General features: G+C 40.1%; 1 protein-coding gene across 1 annotated transcript in view; it reads right to left on the minus strand.

Annotated features, from left to right (window-relative positions):
* Positions 1 to 17,882, minus strand: part of exoc4 (exocyst complex component 4) — a 119,358-nt gene that overhangs the window by 35,030 nt on the left and 66,446 nt on the right. Inside the window, exons 13-14 of the mRNA XM_086202069.1 lie at positions 11,639 to 11,741; positions 11,026 to 11,142 (exon numbers count right to left, since the gene is read on the minus strand). Coding sequence (XP_086058195.1) covers positions 11,026 to 11,142; positions 11,639 to 11,741 — 220 coding nt within the window. The remainder of the gene's footprint in view (positions 1 to 11,025; positions 11,143 to 11,638; positions 11,742 to 17,882) is intronic.

A 17,882-nucleotide genomic window follows, 5' to 3' on the forward strand; every position in this document is an offset into this window, starting at 1 on the left:
TGGAGGAGGTGCTGCTTGAGGGAAACGGATCATGGATTTCCCCCGTTAGAATAGTGGGGTGGGCCCTCAAGGTTGTGTGGGGGTCAGAGTCTTTAACCTCTTCCATTTCACTCACAGTCTGACCCCAAACTGCTGACTTGTGTAATGCTTCTGCCACGCCATTCGCATGTGTGTGACCAAGGGATGCCACAATAATAACATATTCAGCAGCACACACACCCATGCAAAGATAACCTCTGCACACACAAGCAAACACCCACACACCCACACACACGATAAAGCAGCTTGTCCCTCTCCTGGGTAAAAGAGAACTGGGCATGAGTGGGACATCGCCTTGACAGATCATTCATCAAAGTCAGAGTCCAGTCACACTCGGAAGACTCCTGACACACACCGGATGGCTCACACACACTTCCCCGATCACAACACATGCTTCTTTGTTTGCGTATCTGTGTGGGTGTGTGTTCAAGTTTGTTTAAGCTCAGACAACTAGGCTTTTGTCTTCTCAAGTGTGTATAATGTCACTATAGAAGAGACAGCAAAAAAAGTTTAAATACACCCCCCCCCCAAAGAAAAAAATAAACCTGCCCTCAAGCCTCATGGGAATTCTTTCAGCAAGCCCACAGCTATCATCTAAAATTTAGATGAAGCAGCTTCTCTCTTAATTATTATCCCACACAGATTTACCTGCTGACACACAGAGACAGACACACACACACACGCACGCACACGCACACACACACACACACACACACACACACACACACACACACACACACACACACACACACACACACACACACACACACACACAGCAGAGTTTGGGCAGTTTATAATCCAAGCACTTTCAAGGTACTTAACCAAATATTCAAAGACTCTAGAGACTGACAGCATGATGGTGGGATGGTTTCATTTCAAACATCCCCAGATTTTTGGTGTACATTAGTGCTGTGCATATTAAAACTTAATTTGGAAACCACAACACTTTAATTTCATTTAAACCACTTCTTTATTTAAATACACAAATATTTGTTATATCTACCTCCCAAAAAATACAGCTAAATACTGTTTTTAATGCTGTAATCTTTGGAAATGAAGGGAAAGAGATCGGTTATCCACCTCCTTGACTTGATGATGATCAGTCTTGTATCCCTTGCATAGATCAGCAAACATAAAACTTCTTTCAAATCATATCCATCAGATTCTAAACTCAACAGTTAAAATTTGAAAAGTTTTCAAGACTTTATACTAACACGAAACATGTGCACACGAACACGCATGCACCTCAGTTCTTCTTATATGAGCACAATCTCGCTGATGGACGGAGAGGAGTAAAACATAACCATCAGCTGGACCCATTTTCATTATCACCATCCATTTTGGATTAAATCTGAAGCGCTTGGGGATCATTCAGTGATCCATTTAGGCCTTAAGGATGTTTAACAGTGAAACCATGAAAAGATAGATCACATCCTTCTGTCAGGGAATGAATTAAAAAGCATGTTTGCGCTGTGATATGATAAATACATTATTATGAAATAAATGTAAGTGCAAATCGTCTGGGAGGACGTGATTGACTTAAATTAAAAAAAAGAAAGAAAAAAAGGGTTTCATCCCCACCATCATCATCACCTTGGATGTAAACCTGAGTGCAGTGTTTGTAAGTGTTCTAATTGAGAGATGAGGAGCAATATCACACTTGGCTGACTACAGATGGGCTTCCATATTAACATACACACACACCCCAGTCACACCCACACACAAATGCAAGTTGAAATCGAGGGTCCTTGCATGAACTACTCCTAGATATCAGACTTTGCAATTTCATACCTCAAAGTAGCGCAAAAATCCATTTCATCATTGTATCATTGCCCACTAATGGAAGTGAGAAGGAATCCTTACAAATTTAATATAATTAATTATACAATATTGTTATCAATTAGTTTGAATTATTTATCAAGATCCCATCAGTGGTTTGGGTGTGCAAACAAAGTCGTGCAAAATGAAGCGCACATGGAGATAGAGTAGGACACACACACACACACACACACACACACTTATTCAAAATGCTAACATGCTATAAAAATTTAAATTTAACTAGTTTTATCAAGTGCTTACAGCCAAAATATTCTTTTCCTCAAAACCAGAGGGCATGGTTGTGGTAAGGGTAACATTTTAACCCCCCCCCCCCCACATACATACATACATACATACATACATACATACACGCATATATACATACACACACACACATACATATATATATGTATACATACATACATACATACATATATGTATACATACATACATACATACATATATGTATACATACATACATACATACATACATATATGTATACATACATACATACATACATATATGTATACATACATACATACATATATATACACACACACATATATACACACACATATATATGTATATAGAAATATGTGTGTATATGTATGTATGTATGTATATATGTGTGTGCATATATGTGTATGTATATACATATATACATACACATTCTATATCTACATCTATATACAGTATAGATATTTCTATATATAGGGATATATATAGATATAGAATGTGTATGTATTTATGTGTGTATATGTATGTATGTACATATATGTGTATATGTATGTATGTACATATATGTATATACATATATACATACACATATATTCATACACACATACAGTATATACATACATACACATTATATCTATCTATCTATCTATCTATCTATCTATCTATCTATCTATCTATATATATTACATATCTATATATAGATATAGGGATATAGATATATATAGATATAGAATGTGTATGTATTTATGTGTGTATATGTATGTATACATATTCACACATAAATACATACACATACATATACACACATAAATACATACACATTCTATATCTCTATATATCTTTATATATAGATATAGAATGTGTATGTATTTATGTGTATATATGTATGTATGTACATATATGTGTGTATATGTATATATGTACATATATATGTATATACATACACACATATATACATACATACATATATAAATACATACGTGTGTGTATATGTATGTCACATTTGAGAGAAGAGAGCATTTCTTGCTCTGTGCCAGGTTGGTGGCCCGGAGCAGCTGGGTGCAAGCCCCAGGAGGACATGTGTTTTGCGTGAGATAACCGGGAGAAGGTGGGTGGTAAGAATTGTTAGACCTTAAGCAGTGAAGAAGGTAGCAGAAGAGGAAAAACACTAACAGCTGAACTTGATTCAAGTCAGTTCAGGGGAGGGGGGGGGGGGGGGGGCACACGACACAGACTTATGTTCCAGTGAAAAAAAAGCTTATCAAAATAGACACGTTGTTGGATATTGTTATTGTTATTTCAAGGCAAGATTTGTTCTTTTAATTTTCATGAGAGATCTACATCTGTGGAATTAAAAAATAAAAACTTTGAACAAGAGGTCATTTGGAGAAAGTATACTTCTGCCAAGGCAACCTCACCCAAACCCAAAGCAAAAACAAAAAAAAGGGGGGGGGGGGCAATTTTTCACTACTTTTTTTGGGCTCAAAAATGTATGGGTACTTCCTTGGCCAGTGCTCAAACAACACTGAAAACATCATCTCCTTGGAGGAGGTAACCAAGCAAATCTGTAGTAAATGAACTGAAACAAAACTTCATCGACTGGAAGTTCATAAATCACTCATCATTTGAATCGAAGTGGGCAGTTTGACAGGTAAGAAAAGGAAGTATCCTTTTAGAAAAGGTATATGCCTGAAGTAATAATGTGTAATGGGACATAACATTACCACAGTGGTGAGACTATGAAGTTGTTCATCCTACCTCCTACCATTCAACACCCAAAATTTAAAATACTGGTTTCATTCAGAGGTAGTATGAGAATGATGGATCCATTTTTCCTACTTCCTACTAAACTCCACCTCCTAAAACATATTGGCACTATAAATTGAAATGGTATTTCAAAAAACTTCAAGTAAAACAAGGTAGTGTGACTTTAATGTAAAACTAGCAATCATAATTACTATATTAACATTATTTTATATGAAATGAAAACTTTTTTTGACTAAAACAAGCCCAAAAAGATTAGTTTCAGATTCGGGTATTCTGTTTTTTTATTTGATGGTTTTAGTTATTATAATACAGAATATATCAGAATTTTTTATTGTCACAATTAGCAATACTCATATGACAAAAATTTACAAAATCTATTATGCATTTTAGCCAAAAGACAGACTTAAACTAAATCAGACCTAAAAAAACAAAACAAAACAAAAAGTGCAGAAAAATATTAAGCTCATCACAAAGAAATTTAGGACAATTTTCTTTAACTACAAGATTAAAATATTGTTTTTTTTATGGTTTTCTTGGACGAAGACTTAAACGCTCGGATTTTAGTCAAGTAAAACAGGGATTAAAAAGAATCAGGATGAGGATAGGAAAATAGAGGAGGAAAACAAAGGCAGAGGAAGCCAAAAATCGAGCAATAAAAAAAACAACAACAACAACTCTAAAAATGCATCAGATCTTCCTTCGACCTCTTCTTCACACTTCTCAGAGCAAACCTGCACATTCAGGGATGTTCAAGTGATGTTGAGTCTTTTACTAGACAAGGGAAAGTAGATTTGAGGGACTTAATTCAAGTGCAGCTGAAATAGCTCTGACTAAGTGTGGGGTTCTTTACTGCGGTGTCTCGTTCCTTGATAATCTGTGGCAGCTGTAAAATTGTCAACTGGATACTTAGGCACAATCCATTTTATGTCAGATAATGTAGTAGGGCACTGGAGGAAAACATTTGGACTAAATGGAAAAAGCATTTCGATTTCCCTTTTTTTTAAAAATTTTGCTGTGAATATGAGTTCAAATGGGTTTTGTTTATTGATGGCTTTTTGCTTCTCGTAATGTCTGCATGCAGTTTGTTTTTTTTTTGGCACATTTGTGTGCATATGTGAATACGAATTAGCCTTATAACCTCTTTCCTCCTTCCTCCCCCTCACCACTTGTGTCCCAATCACAAGGCACGGCTGATGCAGCTAACAGGTGTATTGTGTTGTGATTGCTGTTGATGGGAACAGCGTGCTGAGAGTCTGCTTAATAAAGAGAAGTTGCTCTAATCTCTATTATGTATGTGTGTGTGTGCGTGTGCGTGTGTGTGTGTGCACGCAAGTGAGAGTGAGCGTCTGTGTGTGTGGGATCCAATCAACAGGAAGCGATCAGCCCACAAATACGCACTGCCTACACGCATCATCACAAATAAAAAAGGTCAGTGTCATTACAGTTACTGGAGGCAGATGTGTTGCGCATGCATAAGCAACATGTGCCTGCTCTCGCCCTCCTCTCACAAAGAGACGTGTGAGTATGAAAATTAAAAGGTCAACATCATTAGCCGACCATTGGAAGCCGAACATATCTGCAATACAACAAGTATCCTGGCAGCTAACACGGAATAAATCAAATCAGTCTGCTCCAGAACACATAAAAATCACCTCAAAAACATGCATGCGAACACACACACAAAGACAAGACAGTTAGTGGTTATTGTTGTACTGTAACTCGCGTGTTGTTATTGGCTGTAAACAAGTACACACACACAATTTCTCTAAAGTTGAAGGTGGCTCACCAACACCGGCCGTCAGGATGGGGGATGGAATGTGTATATATGTGCTTGTATGTTAGCCTGTGAGCGATAGGGGTTGGTTGGTGAGGTGTGTGTGTGTATGTGTGTGTGTCTGTGTGTATCCTCTTCGACCAAGATAAATGGAGCCAATCTCCAGAGCTATCCAGCAGAGCAACCATACCCTCCCCTATTCTTTCTATATTCCCCATCTCTTGCTCAACCCACACCCTCCTTTACCCCCTTTTTTCCTCAATCTAACTCAAATTAAATGAATCAATCAGCGGCGACACTGCAGCTGGACAGATAGCACGATACTGCTAGCAGCTAACATTCGATGTCCAGGAAAATCCAAGAAGAAAAAGCACCAAAAGGATCATGTAACATACAGGAAGTTAAAAACAGAATAAACATGGGGAAGACGGGGATTCCTGCTCCTCTCGTGACTTATCAGCCCCAGCTACGCTATCAGAGGCACACATGAATGGACATTAACCTTTCACACTGAACTACACACCATTTCAGCGAGCCCTTATCTCACGGTCCTTGTGGACGATATATAGCCAGTGTGGAGCTCATAATCATATCATTATAATTTAATATACATACATGATACATAAATGCAGAGTTTGACACAACTGGGGCAGGGTGATACGGACATCATCATTTATATCTCAGTATTACTTATTAATCTCAGCTCAGACTGCATGTGTTTTGCTTATTAAAGGCTACTTAAGAAAACCGAAGGCGTGTTATTCACCTTGACTCCAGTGCAGTGGTTTTACAAAGTCACGAGAGGTTATCGCTACTGCTGACATATCAGACAAAAGGTCAAAGAATTCATATCATATAAATATATTGAACAACACAGGTCCACTTCAAAAGTTAATGCTATGTTAATGCATTTGAAAGTATAATCTTCATGCGGACAATGTGTGAAGATGAAATTGTGACAAAAAGATCATCCTATACCATACCGTACCCCAAAGGGTAGAAGAAATGTTAGAATTTTATTTTCCTGATATACCACAGGGAAATTCCAAGGGTTAGCTTGCCATTTCAAACTTTAATCATCTTTAAAAGTGGGTTTAATTCAGATTCTAATTCCTGATAGATGATTTTTAAGATTCTGGAATGTAACAGTGAGATTCTGCCATTAATGATTAAGCCACAAGCAGATCTGCATAAATTACCAAATAAAAGAAAATAATCAAAGCTGATGAAGTGTGATATCTTTGTTTTATGAATTTTTTAAGAAACACTTTAAAAAACAATTAAAAAACATTAATCATATTGAAAGTAAAACTGCGATTTTTTTTCTAGAAGATACGAGCAGGAACAGGACGATGCCTAACTCTCTTTATGGCTCCAAAAAAAGTGTGAAGTGCGCACTGGCATATGCACGTGCGCCATTACATTTCTGCTTGGCTCTAAACTCCTCAACTCCATTCCAGAACATGGAAAATCACACATGCTAAACGCTTCCTCCCATTTCCACCTATTGCACGACAGAGAGCAGATGCGTCCATAAAAATGTGCTCCCCTATGGTTTCCAGTATGTGGTTGCCGCCAAGCACTATGAGAGTGTGTTTAATGTAGTGTGGCGTTCTCTCTCTCTCTCTCTCGACCCCCCCCCCCCCCATCAGCCACGCTTGCTCAGATGCCAGTGGTGTGTCTGTGCCTCTTTTCGATAACACACCTGGCGCAGAGCGCATCTCAGCACGTAAAGGGAACTCATACAGTACATGCGTGCACGCAAACACACACACACACGACCACATCTGCCTCATGATGATGGAACCCCGTGCACTGTCTCTATAATTTTTAATCATCCATTGCAGTCACAGAGTAAGACAGACTCCACCACCTGGTCAGCTATCAGCTCTGGACATAAAGTACTTTGTGCAAAACCTCATTTAATTGTCAGTTTCTGGGTTTAGGAAAAAAAAAGAAGGAAAGGAAAAAGGTGTCAGAACCCCTTTATCCAAAGCTCTCATGACAACCAAGTGAACAAAAATGACACACTGTGGTGGAGAGCAGCCATTTTCAACTATGTTACTCCGGATGAAGACCATCAAAGAAAAACAGAAGGATGACTCACCAACCAGAGAGAACACACACACACACACACACACACACACACACACACACACACACACACACACACACACACACACACACACACACACACACACACACAGGTAACCAAACACTGACTCACAGGGATGAAAAAGCACACATGAAAAAGTTCTGACGACACATGCAGATGCCATCCTGACCCTGGGATGTGAATGGCAGCAGAGAATTGTGCAAGGCTCTTTTATTTATCCCAATTAAAAAGGTAAAAAGCCCAAACAAAAGGAGTGTTTTATTGCACTCCTCACTATCAGCTGAAAGGCTCATTAGCCGCAGCAACATAATTAGCAAGATGCTGCACTCCTCGTTAAGGAGGGGCCCAAGTCGTAAACAGACCCCGCTGAACTCAACACGCCCACGGTCTCTCTCTATGTAATGAACTGCCACTGATGTTCCCTTCCTAGGAGAGAAGCAGGCACACAGACAGGAAAGCTCTGACAGATACTTAACACACCACAAAATACAACACACATACAGTCACAGACAAATACATATTCAAAATTTTTTAACACGAGCTAGCTCTAGGGGATACGGTATTTCTTGGCAACTGCACGGGCAGCGACGACAAAAAAAGTACACCGAAATATATATTTTTACGACATAATTAGTAAATATAGACACAAGTGTAGCCGAATTGTGCTAATTGGCCGGCTTCCAGAGCTAGCGATGTTTGCCAAAATATGGTGGAGCAAATCAAACCTTAATTTCTTTAAAATTATATTATCAAACTTTAAGTTTTAGCTACAATAAACAATTTTAATTTGGAGAATGTCTTATATCATTTTGAGAGGTAAAGATGAAACTCCAATAAAGCTCTCTGTAATGGTGGCAACGTAAATATCAGATGTACATCACTTTAAACATAAAAGTGTCTGCTTTCATTTGGAACGAAGACATCTTCCTTTGTGTAATTTGTTTGAATAAGACTCTCACATAAACACACACTGTCACGTGTACTCTCAGTCAGCTTGGACCACATGGATAGATATCCTGAACACAAGCACATGCTTGTTAGTGTGGCCACAGTCAGTGTGTGTGTGTGCGCGCGCGTGTGTGTGTGAGCGCAAGACTGTGTTGCAGAGTGAAAAAAGATAGTACTGAAAACCAGAGGAAAGAAAGACATTTGAGTATGACGCAATGTATTCGTATGCGCAGGCGTTTTGTGGGGTCTCACCTCTCACCAAAGTAAGCAAGTCCCTTTGAAACTAGGATTGTAACCTCAGATTAACCATCCTTCAGGACTAAGTTAGGTAGCGGTTAGGGTTAGGGAACGCAAATGAATGAATGAATCCCACGAAGATCATAACAACTGTGTGTGTGGTACCACCGCTTTTTAGCAGCATCTACGGACTCACAAAAAATCATGCTTCTACTACAGTTGCAATTATGATCCTGTAAAATAGGTGGCAGGGCGGCCATGATGATGTGGGAGAGGAACTGAGAGGGGAAAAGTGTGTGGATATGTAAGGATGTGTGTGCGTGTGTGTGTGTTTGTGCATGTGTGTGTGCGTGTCTGGCCCTGAATACAAAAGATCACAGAAAAATGTGAGGTGAGTGTGCCCACTCCAAACCTCCGCTATTGAACTGGGCTACAAAGAAGAAACACAGCCAAACTAACAGTTTTTTTTTTGTTGTTGTTTTTTAAACCTAGCTGGCCGCTCACATGTGGATATACTGCGAGACAACTACTACACATGATTATACATGAGCGTATGAGCGTGTGTGTGTGTGTGTGTGTGTGTGTGTGTGTGAACTGGCTGCTTCAAAGGTTTGATGCTTTTCATATGCAGTCAAATCTATTTCTCATGTGCAGAGGTCCAAGGCGTATCCGGCCTCTTGTAGAACATCAACTGGGATCAGGTTCAGTCTCCTGTGACCCTCTTAAAGATAAGCAGTATAGCTAGCATACACTACAGATGTTACTTATACATCATTCCCCCATATATGCAGTCAGTGGGAGAAATACTGTGACTATCTAGAGCTACAATGTTATACTGAAGCCTTACACAGACTCAACATACAACATACATACATACAACTTTATACACACAACACCAAGGCTAACATCGTTAACAAGAGAGCCACCCGCACAATTCCACAACCCCTCAACAACTATGCCCTGCAACAAAGTCCACACTTTTATCTCCCCAAGTTGACACATACTCCGACATGCAAAGACGGTGTCGCTGTTCAGCTTTTACCTTCGGTACAGCAGATCTATCATATTTCACTCCATACATAGGCTAGAGATTTAAAAATCGTACATCTGAAAAAAAGAATGGACCATCAAGGCCTTAGCTTGGCATTTTCTCATTGCCTTCCTGAGGTATCCAGGTTCATACCAACAGTACTGGATCAACTGTCTCTACGTGAGGTATGTTTTGGTCTACAAACAGATGTGAGGACAGTTTCTCTTTGTGGAATCGGTTGGCTGGCAGTGTCACCTACAGTGGAGAGTCCTCTTTTGCATTCAGCAGATTTGGGGTTTTTTGCCCTGCAATATCCAGTCTCTATACTGCTCCGTAGCCTCTCTCGCTTGTACCCCTAAATGATTTGGCTCCTTTGCAATGTGGCCTGTAATTTCTGCACAGGTGCAGTCAGATTTGTGGATATTGCAGGGTTCAGTGCTTTAAAGCCACTGTACTGTCAAGAGGGGAGTTGGCTTTATATAAGATAGCCTTTCTTTAGCTGTGGTGTATGCTGTTCTGAATCATGCAGCTTTCTTCAATAAGTCAGCTTGTAAATCAGTGAAGATGTTCGGGAGGGTTTAAATTTCCATTGACCTTGTGTGGGCTTGTCTGTCACTGTGTTTGTAGATTTTTATCTGTGGCTTCAGTGCATCAGGAGAAGGAACTTCAATATTTATCCATTTGTCCATGAGGTGCATACCCGATCGTTTTACTGAGAGTAGCAAGTCTTTACCTTAGTGACTTGAATCCAGTTATCGAATAATTCACTTTGCTTTCTCTTTGACTTATTTTCCAAATTTGCGTATGGTCAACCTTTGAAAAGGAGTCTGTAAAATCCAGGGGGGGAGGCTCCTCCTATTTTCTGAAGCCTATTCACATTGTGAAGACATGGTGCATTTTTCAAAAACACATTTTTAGTTGTCTTTGCAAGTGTAAAATAAAGTTTAAAAGATTTTCCAGAAGTCCCTCAAAAATTTTGCATTTGTGTTTTTAGGACTCTTAGACCAACTGTATTTTGCACCAAAAACATGCTGTAGTTACTGTTGAGTGCTCCTCACCTGCAGTAGGGGTCTCTGGACACCCAGAACCTTCATGGTATCCGCACTGGCAAGGATCTTCAAAGGGTCAGCTGCCTTGCTCACGCCCTCAATTTCTTTGTTGATCTCTGTTCGCACCTAAAGGTTAATTGATAATTTGGTCAGCCATATTAAATGAGCTGGTGACATAAATATAGTAATCCAACTACCTTTTTTGTTGCTTTGTAATGATTTTTGTCATGTAGGTGAGAATGTTCCCATCAGTGTTAATATAATTTCAGTGTCATTTCCACGCTGCTCCCTGCATTTTAAACATTTAATGGCTCCACTTAATGGGTGTTCTGAATAACTCTGGCATTTATGAAGTTATTAGTAAAAATCAGTTGCATAAATCAGAATTACTTATGTTTGTAAGAATGTTTTAACTTTCTATATTACAGCAGCTTTACAAAGAAACAAATGCATGAAAATATGCAAAAGCTGCCCAGAACTTTCCTTAAATTTTGTGGTGTATTGCACTATGACATTGTGCAATTGCGCGTTATTTAATGTTGGGGAGAATTATTTGTGCGGGAAATGTCAGATGTTCCACAGAAGCACAATGAGACGCTATAAGAGGCAGCTTGACACTAACCTGATTGAGAAAGAGGTCGTTGATGTAGTAAGTGAGGAAGGTTCGGAGCTGGCACTGCTTGGCCTGGCCTGGCCCCATGTTCATTTCTATCTCCTGAATGAACCTGTGAGGAAGACAAACAAATATGAAAACAGCTAGAAAGTTTATACAAGTGACTCACCACCTGTAAATAGAGGCTGATTGGCTTTGATTACAGGAGCAATAAGACATGTAACCAGCTTCATGGGTCCAAAACTGACTAGCAGGGTAAGATCAGCAGAGTAAACCGATTTTGGAAGGTTTCGATCAACTCTCAGGTTTCGTCTAAAAGCCAGGGGTAAAAGACTTTACACTTTTCAAATATAAAATCGTTCTAACGCTAACTGAAAATGATTAAAAAGGCTGAAAGCTGCAGTGGGCAAGCTTTTCCAATTCCTTCAGCAAGTCGGTGTGTAGCTGGTCACTTAGGGTCAGACAGTAACATATGGGTTTGCAGAGGCACATACACACCTCGTTTGTCAGAGAATCATTGGTCACTGGCCTCGTCAGACACCTTCGCACATGCACACACCCACACACACTGACACGTGGCACGTAAACACACACACACCATGCAGGAGTGAGTGCTTTCTCAAGCGCTCAGCACATATAAATGTACATATAAATCAAACTCTTCATTCTTTGACCTACAAGATTTGGAATACATATGACCTATAAACTCATGGAAGACAGAAAAAAACAACAAAAAAAGAAAAAGAATGAAAAGGAAAGTGTATTACACGTGTAAACAAAGATGACAGAGGGAGTGACGTCACCAAGATAAATCTAGATAAGAAGATAATTGCCCAAATACATTTGGAAAATACAAGAAGAGTCAATTGCCATGAACATCAGTTTATTTGAATACACTGTCTGCGTTTTGCACAAAGACAGTGATTTTTGTCTTGGGAGAGGGAAACAGCCTTTTTTTTTTATTATGCCCACATGTATTGATTATTTGGTTCATACAATAAAAAGGTAAAAAGAATCATTCAGTATAAACTTTGATGCAGATTGAATGAATGGCCAAATAAAAAGGCAAAGCCTGGCTCAGAAAAAGGAGACGGACATTTTTTTAAAATTTTTGTGTCGTTGACGGAAATGGAAATACACAAGCCTTGCCTTTTGAAAATATGCTGAGAATTTGGTTAAAGCAGCATTAAGTGGTAAAATACACTCAAACTTGTTCCTATGAGAATCAAGGGAGAACTATGTTAACATGATTTGAAGTACAACAACTGGTTTTGAACGAACAGGAGGTAAGGATCTTGTTTGTCTCCTCTTCTAAACTTAGCCTCCTCCATTGACATCCCTTTAATTCTTTTCATATCTGACATGATTTCCATTCGAAGCTATAACTTGTACTACAAGCTGGTGGGAGTTCAAATAACCTTAAATTACATAGTGCAGAAAGTGAGATTCTCAGCTCATGGAAGGAATAAAATGAGCACCATCCTCTTTCTCACAAATCAGTGTATCACCAAAATAAGTTCGTTTAAGCAGGCTGCATAATGTTGCTTTAAATTGTGCAATTAATGGCAACTCAACTAGTGTTTGTGTTGGGAGTCATGTGGAGAGGGAGCTAGCAGGAGGCTGGATCATTGCACACAGTAAGAGGAAGTAGAGCTCAGGGGAGCAGGATGAAGGTTTTGCTTACAGGTACAGACACTGATGTGTCCTCTGGCTCGGCATTATCCAATACAGACACCCCAAAACACACGCAGACAAACACATGAGAAGTAAAAGCTGTTAAGATCACACCACTCAGAATCTGCACCCAATTAGTCAGCAAGAGCTGAGGCCAGTGTGTGTGTGTGTGTGTGTGTGTGTGTGTGTGTGTGTGTGTGTGTGTGTGTGCATCCTTGTGTGCCAGAGAGAGAGAGAAAGGGGAAACTAAACCTATTCTAAATCCTTCATTGATTCCCACTGAAACTCTACCACAACAGAAAGTTAAGTAGGAGAAACTCTTCTGTGGCCTCATTAAAACCGCCGAGCTTGCGAAACAACAGGGGGGCAGATATGGCTCCTCTGTATAAATATGTAGACAGCACAACTTAAACACTCCTCTTTTACAAAAAAAAACAATTTCTGCTGACAAGTTCATTTTTAGAAATCAATCTCTGCACAAAAGTTTCAACGTGCATAGCGCTGCGCTGAGATCCATCTCATGCTGTCATTATCGTCATTGTTTCAATACAAGCGTCAAGATGATGGATCTTCAAGTTAGTGTGCGAGCACAGATGGATTTTTGTAGGCAGGGGTGATAACGTTTGAGCAATGTAGCAGGGACGAGGCAGTAAAACTGCTTTGTCTATTCAGACGGCCATCTGGAGCTGAGCTGTAGGATATCGGGCCCATGAGTGTTGAGAGGAAGTTTAGCCGAGGTAAAAGAGAGCTCACATGTGAACTAATTTACATTTTAGCAGTCGGTGGGCGAGTAACACAACATGCATTAAACACAGTGAGAAGAATGAGGGGAATCATCTGGAATATTGAGCAGAAAAGGCTAGTTAAAATGCAAATGGCTAAATAGCATGTGAGGCAGCAGAGCTTAAAGATCTCCAAATGGATCCAGAAAAAAAAAAAAAAAAAAATTCAGCTCATTATCATTACAGTCACATTTTTCAAACTCCTGCCTCGCTGATGCGTGACATGCCATATAGAGAATCACAGCTCCTGGTGAAGAAGATGATGGTGGTGATAATAGATGACAGCTGAACAGACACCATACCGTCAACGTGTCCAGTGAGTCAAAAACCTCCCCAAAAAGCTCAGCAGAGCTCATCGGTGCAAGCAATACACCTGCAACTGGTTAAACCTTTACTGTACCTCCTATGAGTCTCCCACAAAAAAAAAACCATAGGGAGATAATCTGAACACGCGCCGTAGACAGAGGGCCAGGCTTTATTTGACCTATCAAAACTGCAATTGAGGTCTAAAGCCACATTTTTTTTTTTTTTTTTACCAGTTATCATGAGCTACTATGAAAAAAAAACATGACCCGGTTTGACCTGGAACTTCAGCTTTTAGGTCCAAGTAGAGCGTCTAAATGTGTATTCAAATGGAGACACAGAAAGTCAAATCCGCTAAGTCCTGTAATTGCTCCTGGAATAAATGTGCCTTTACAGCTGCATGAGAAAACGCTAGTCCAATGACAGGTATATGCCAGAAAATGACCCGAGGCGCGCTACCTTAAATAACCTCCATTGACTTGAATAGCCACCACTCAACTAACTAAGAAGGCTGTTATAATTGGACCAAATATAACATTATGTCAAGTTCATAGCCAGGTGACAACAAAACACACCAGTCAACCATATGGTAGCATTACAGAGCCGAGGTGTGAGCCAAGTAGTTAGGGGGATGCACCGCAGAGACACTGCAGCAACCAACACAGTGTGGACTCACCCCTGTGTGTGAAATATTAATAAAAACTTTAAATCATCTGCTTGTCTACCGTCACGTCCATGCAGATACTGACATGTGGGGCTAATGTTGTAACAGCAGGTGTCCGTTTCAAGAACCCAGTTATATAATTATAAAGATAAGACGTCTGATTACAGGAATAATAGGAAACAATCCATCCATCAATCCATTTTCTTCCACTTATTCCTGTTAAGGGTCGTGGGGGGGCTGGAGCCTATCTCAGCAGCCTTCAGGCGAGAGGTGGGGTTCACCCTGGACGGGTCACCAGTCCATCACAGGGCCAACACATAAAAACAGACAACCATTCACACTCACAGTCACACCTACGGTCAATTTAGAGTATCAATCAGCCTCGTCCTCTCTTGATGTCTTTGGACTGTGGGAGGAAGCTGGAGTACCAGAGAGAACCCACACAGGAACAGGGAGAACATGCAGACTCCACACAGAAAGATCCCGTGCTCCAGCCGGGGCTCAAACCCGGATCCTCCTTGCTGTGAGGCGACAGTGCTAACCACTGCACCACCGTGCCACCTAACAGGAAACCAAACCACCTTAAAAATAGCAACAAAAAGTATAATATTTTGGATTGTTTTTTTCCTGAGCCATTGAAGACAATACAAAAGCAGTATTTATGATTTTGGTACAGCGCAGCTTTTGTTTTCAAAGGTCAAGTATTACTAGTATTAAATGCTAATTATCCTTATAAATGTTTCATTTCACTCACACTGAGTCATTTCCAGTCAAAAAGTTATGCAAAAACCCATTGCGCTCTACCTGCTCAGCACCAAATGGCTCAGATATGCAACTAGCTGGTGAACATTGTGGAGCAATTAGCAGCATAAAAAGCCAGATATTTCCCCGAGGAGTTGCTAAAGACTAAAACAAGAGTGCAAACAAGCAGTTGTTTGTCATGGGTTTACCATATCAACTTACAATATAATTAAAGGAATATGACATTGTTTCAGGAAATACACTTGTTATCCATCATTTTTAATGGCAGACAAGCAAATAGAGACCCTTATCTCCTCTCTGTGTGCCTTATGCAGCTCCACACAACCGCTAGTTAGCTTAGCTGCATGAACGCTGTGGGGCAGAGGAAGTAAAAGTCTTCAAATCCAAATTGTCCCTGCCTGAATTTGTATGTGTTGTGCTTGGGTATACATGATATTTTATTACTTTGCCAATATCTGACAAGCTGATATTTTCACAGCAGTTTTGGCCAATAGCGGATGTCAATATCATCTTTATAAAAACAGGTTTATATGATATCTACATACCGTAAACAAACAACAAAAAAAAACATATAAAAAATCTGAAAAATTTCCAATATCTGGTGATGCCAGTGATGCGCTGATCTTGATATTAAAGGGCATCCCTACTTGTCCTTAACATTCGTTGTGAAAAAACGCTGATAATTACAGGATGTTATTGTACGAGTTAAATACGCACCCGATTCTACAGTAGTTTCCTGACCAAGCGCAGTGATATTGCTGGATAGTCTGCACATCTCACTAGAAGGTACTCAGAGATTGCATAACTCATCTCTGTATCTGGTTGCGAATCATTTCTGTTTTTTGAGAGCACATTTTAACAGAACGTTTTGAATATCCAACAAGCACGACCGTATTTTATTGAAATCAACTCAAAACAAAGTCCGTGATCACATGACTTCCTTAGCAGAGTTTAATAAGAGATTGTGTCTTTCACATCAAAATTATTCATCTTTAAAGTGTTTTACTTGGGCGCATATAAATCAACGCCATATGCTCGGTACATACTGTACATCAAAGTATCTGTGAAAAGTAAATAATAGCCAACTTTTATGCTCTAATTGAAACTAAGGCGGGCGGCACGGTGGTTCAGTGGTCAGAGCTGTCGCCTTACAGCAAGAAGATTCCTGGTTCAATTCCCGGCTCGGGCACAGGATCTTTCTGTGTGAGTCTGCATGTTCTCCCTGTTCCTGTGTGGGTTCTCTCTGGTACTCCAGCTTCCTTCCACAGTCCAAAGACATCAAGAGAGGACGAGGCTGATTGATACTCTAAATTGACCGTAGGTGTGACTGTGAGTGTGAATGGGTGTCTGTCTATATGTGTTGGCCCTGTGATGGACTGGCGACCTGTCCAGGGTGAACCCCGCCTCTCGTCCATAGCCGCTTGGATAGGCTCCAGGCCCCCCACGACCCTGAACAGGAATAAGCGGAAGACAAGGGATGGATGGATGGATGGATGGATGGATGGATGGATGGGTGACAGTAAGGCAGAGTGTGCTGATGCATCCTCCCCTCAAGGTGTGTCGTCTTCTCTGAAACCAGCATGGCGGCGGTAGTCTCACCCCCAATCCAGTTTCTAGGCAGCGACTGCTGATGATTGCGCTTGACAGTGTGTAATTATCCATCATTAGGAAACAGATGTCAGAGCCTAGGATCTGGGGCTGGATAATTAAGGAAGTCATGCACTATGTGTGTGTACATAAAGAAGTAACAATCCTGAATGGCAAGATGTATTTATACCAACTGGGATTTGACTAATGAGTGAATGTAATGCACTGTAATTCTAGTGGCACTCGGATTATTCAGAGAAAGTCAAGCTTTGAGTTTTTTGAGACGGCAATGGGAGCAGACAAGGACAGAGATGTTTGATAGCAACAACTCTCCATTCATTTTCTGCTGGAAACTAAACCTAAGGTAACAAATGCTTCTTTAAATGGAAAGGGTTGGAATCCCATCATCCATCTCTATCTGCAGCAGCGGCGTAATGATGCTGAAAGAGAAATGGGATAAAGACGAAGATTTAAGAAAGAC

Source organism: Aulostomus chinensis, chromosome 4 (assembly GCF_037954235.1).
Source record: "Aulostomus chinensis isolate RoL2024-O1b breed Wild chromosome 4, RoL_Achi_v1.0, whole genome shotgun sequence".
Lineage (NCBI taxonomy): Eukaryota > Metazoa > Chordata > Actinopteri > Syngnathiformes > Aulostomidae > Aulostomus > Aulostomus chinensis.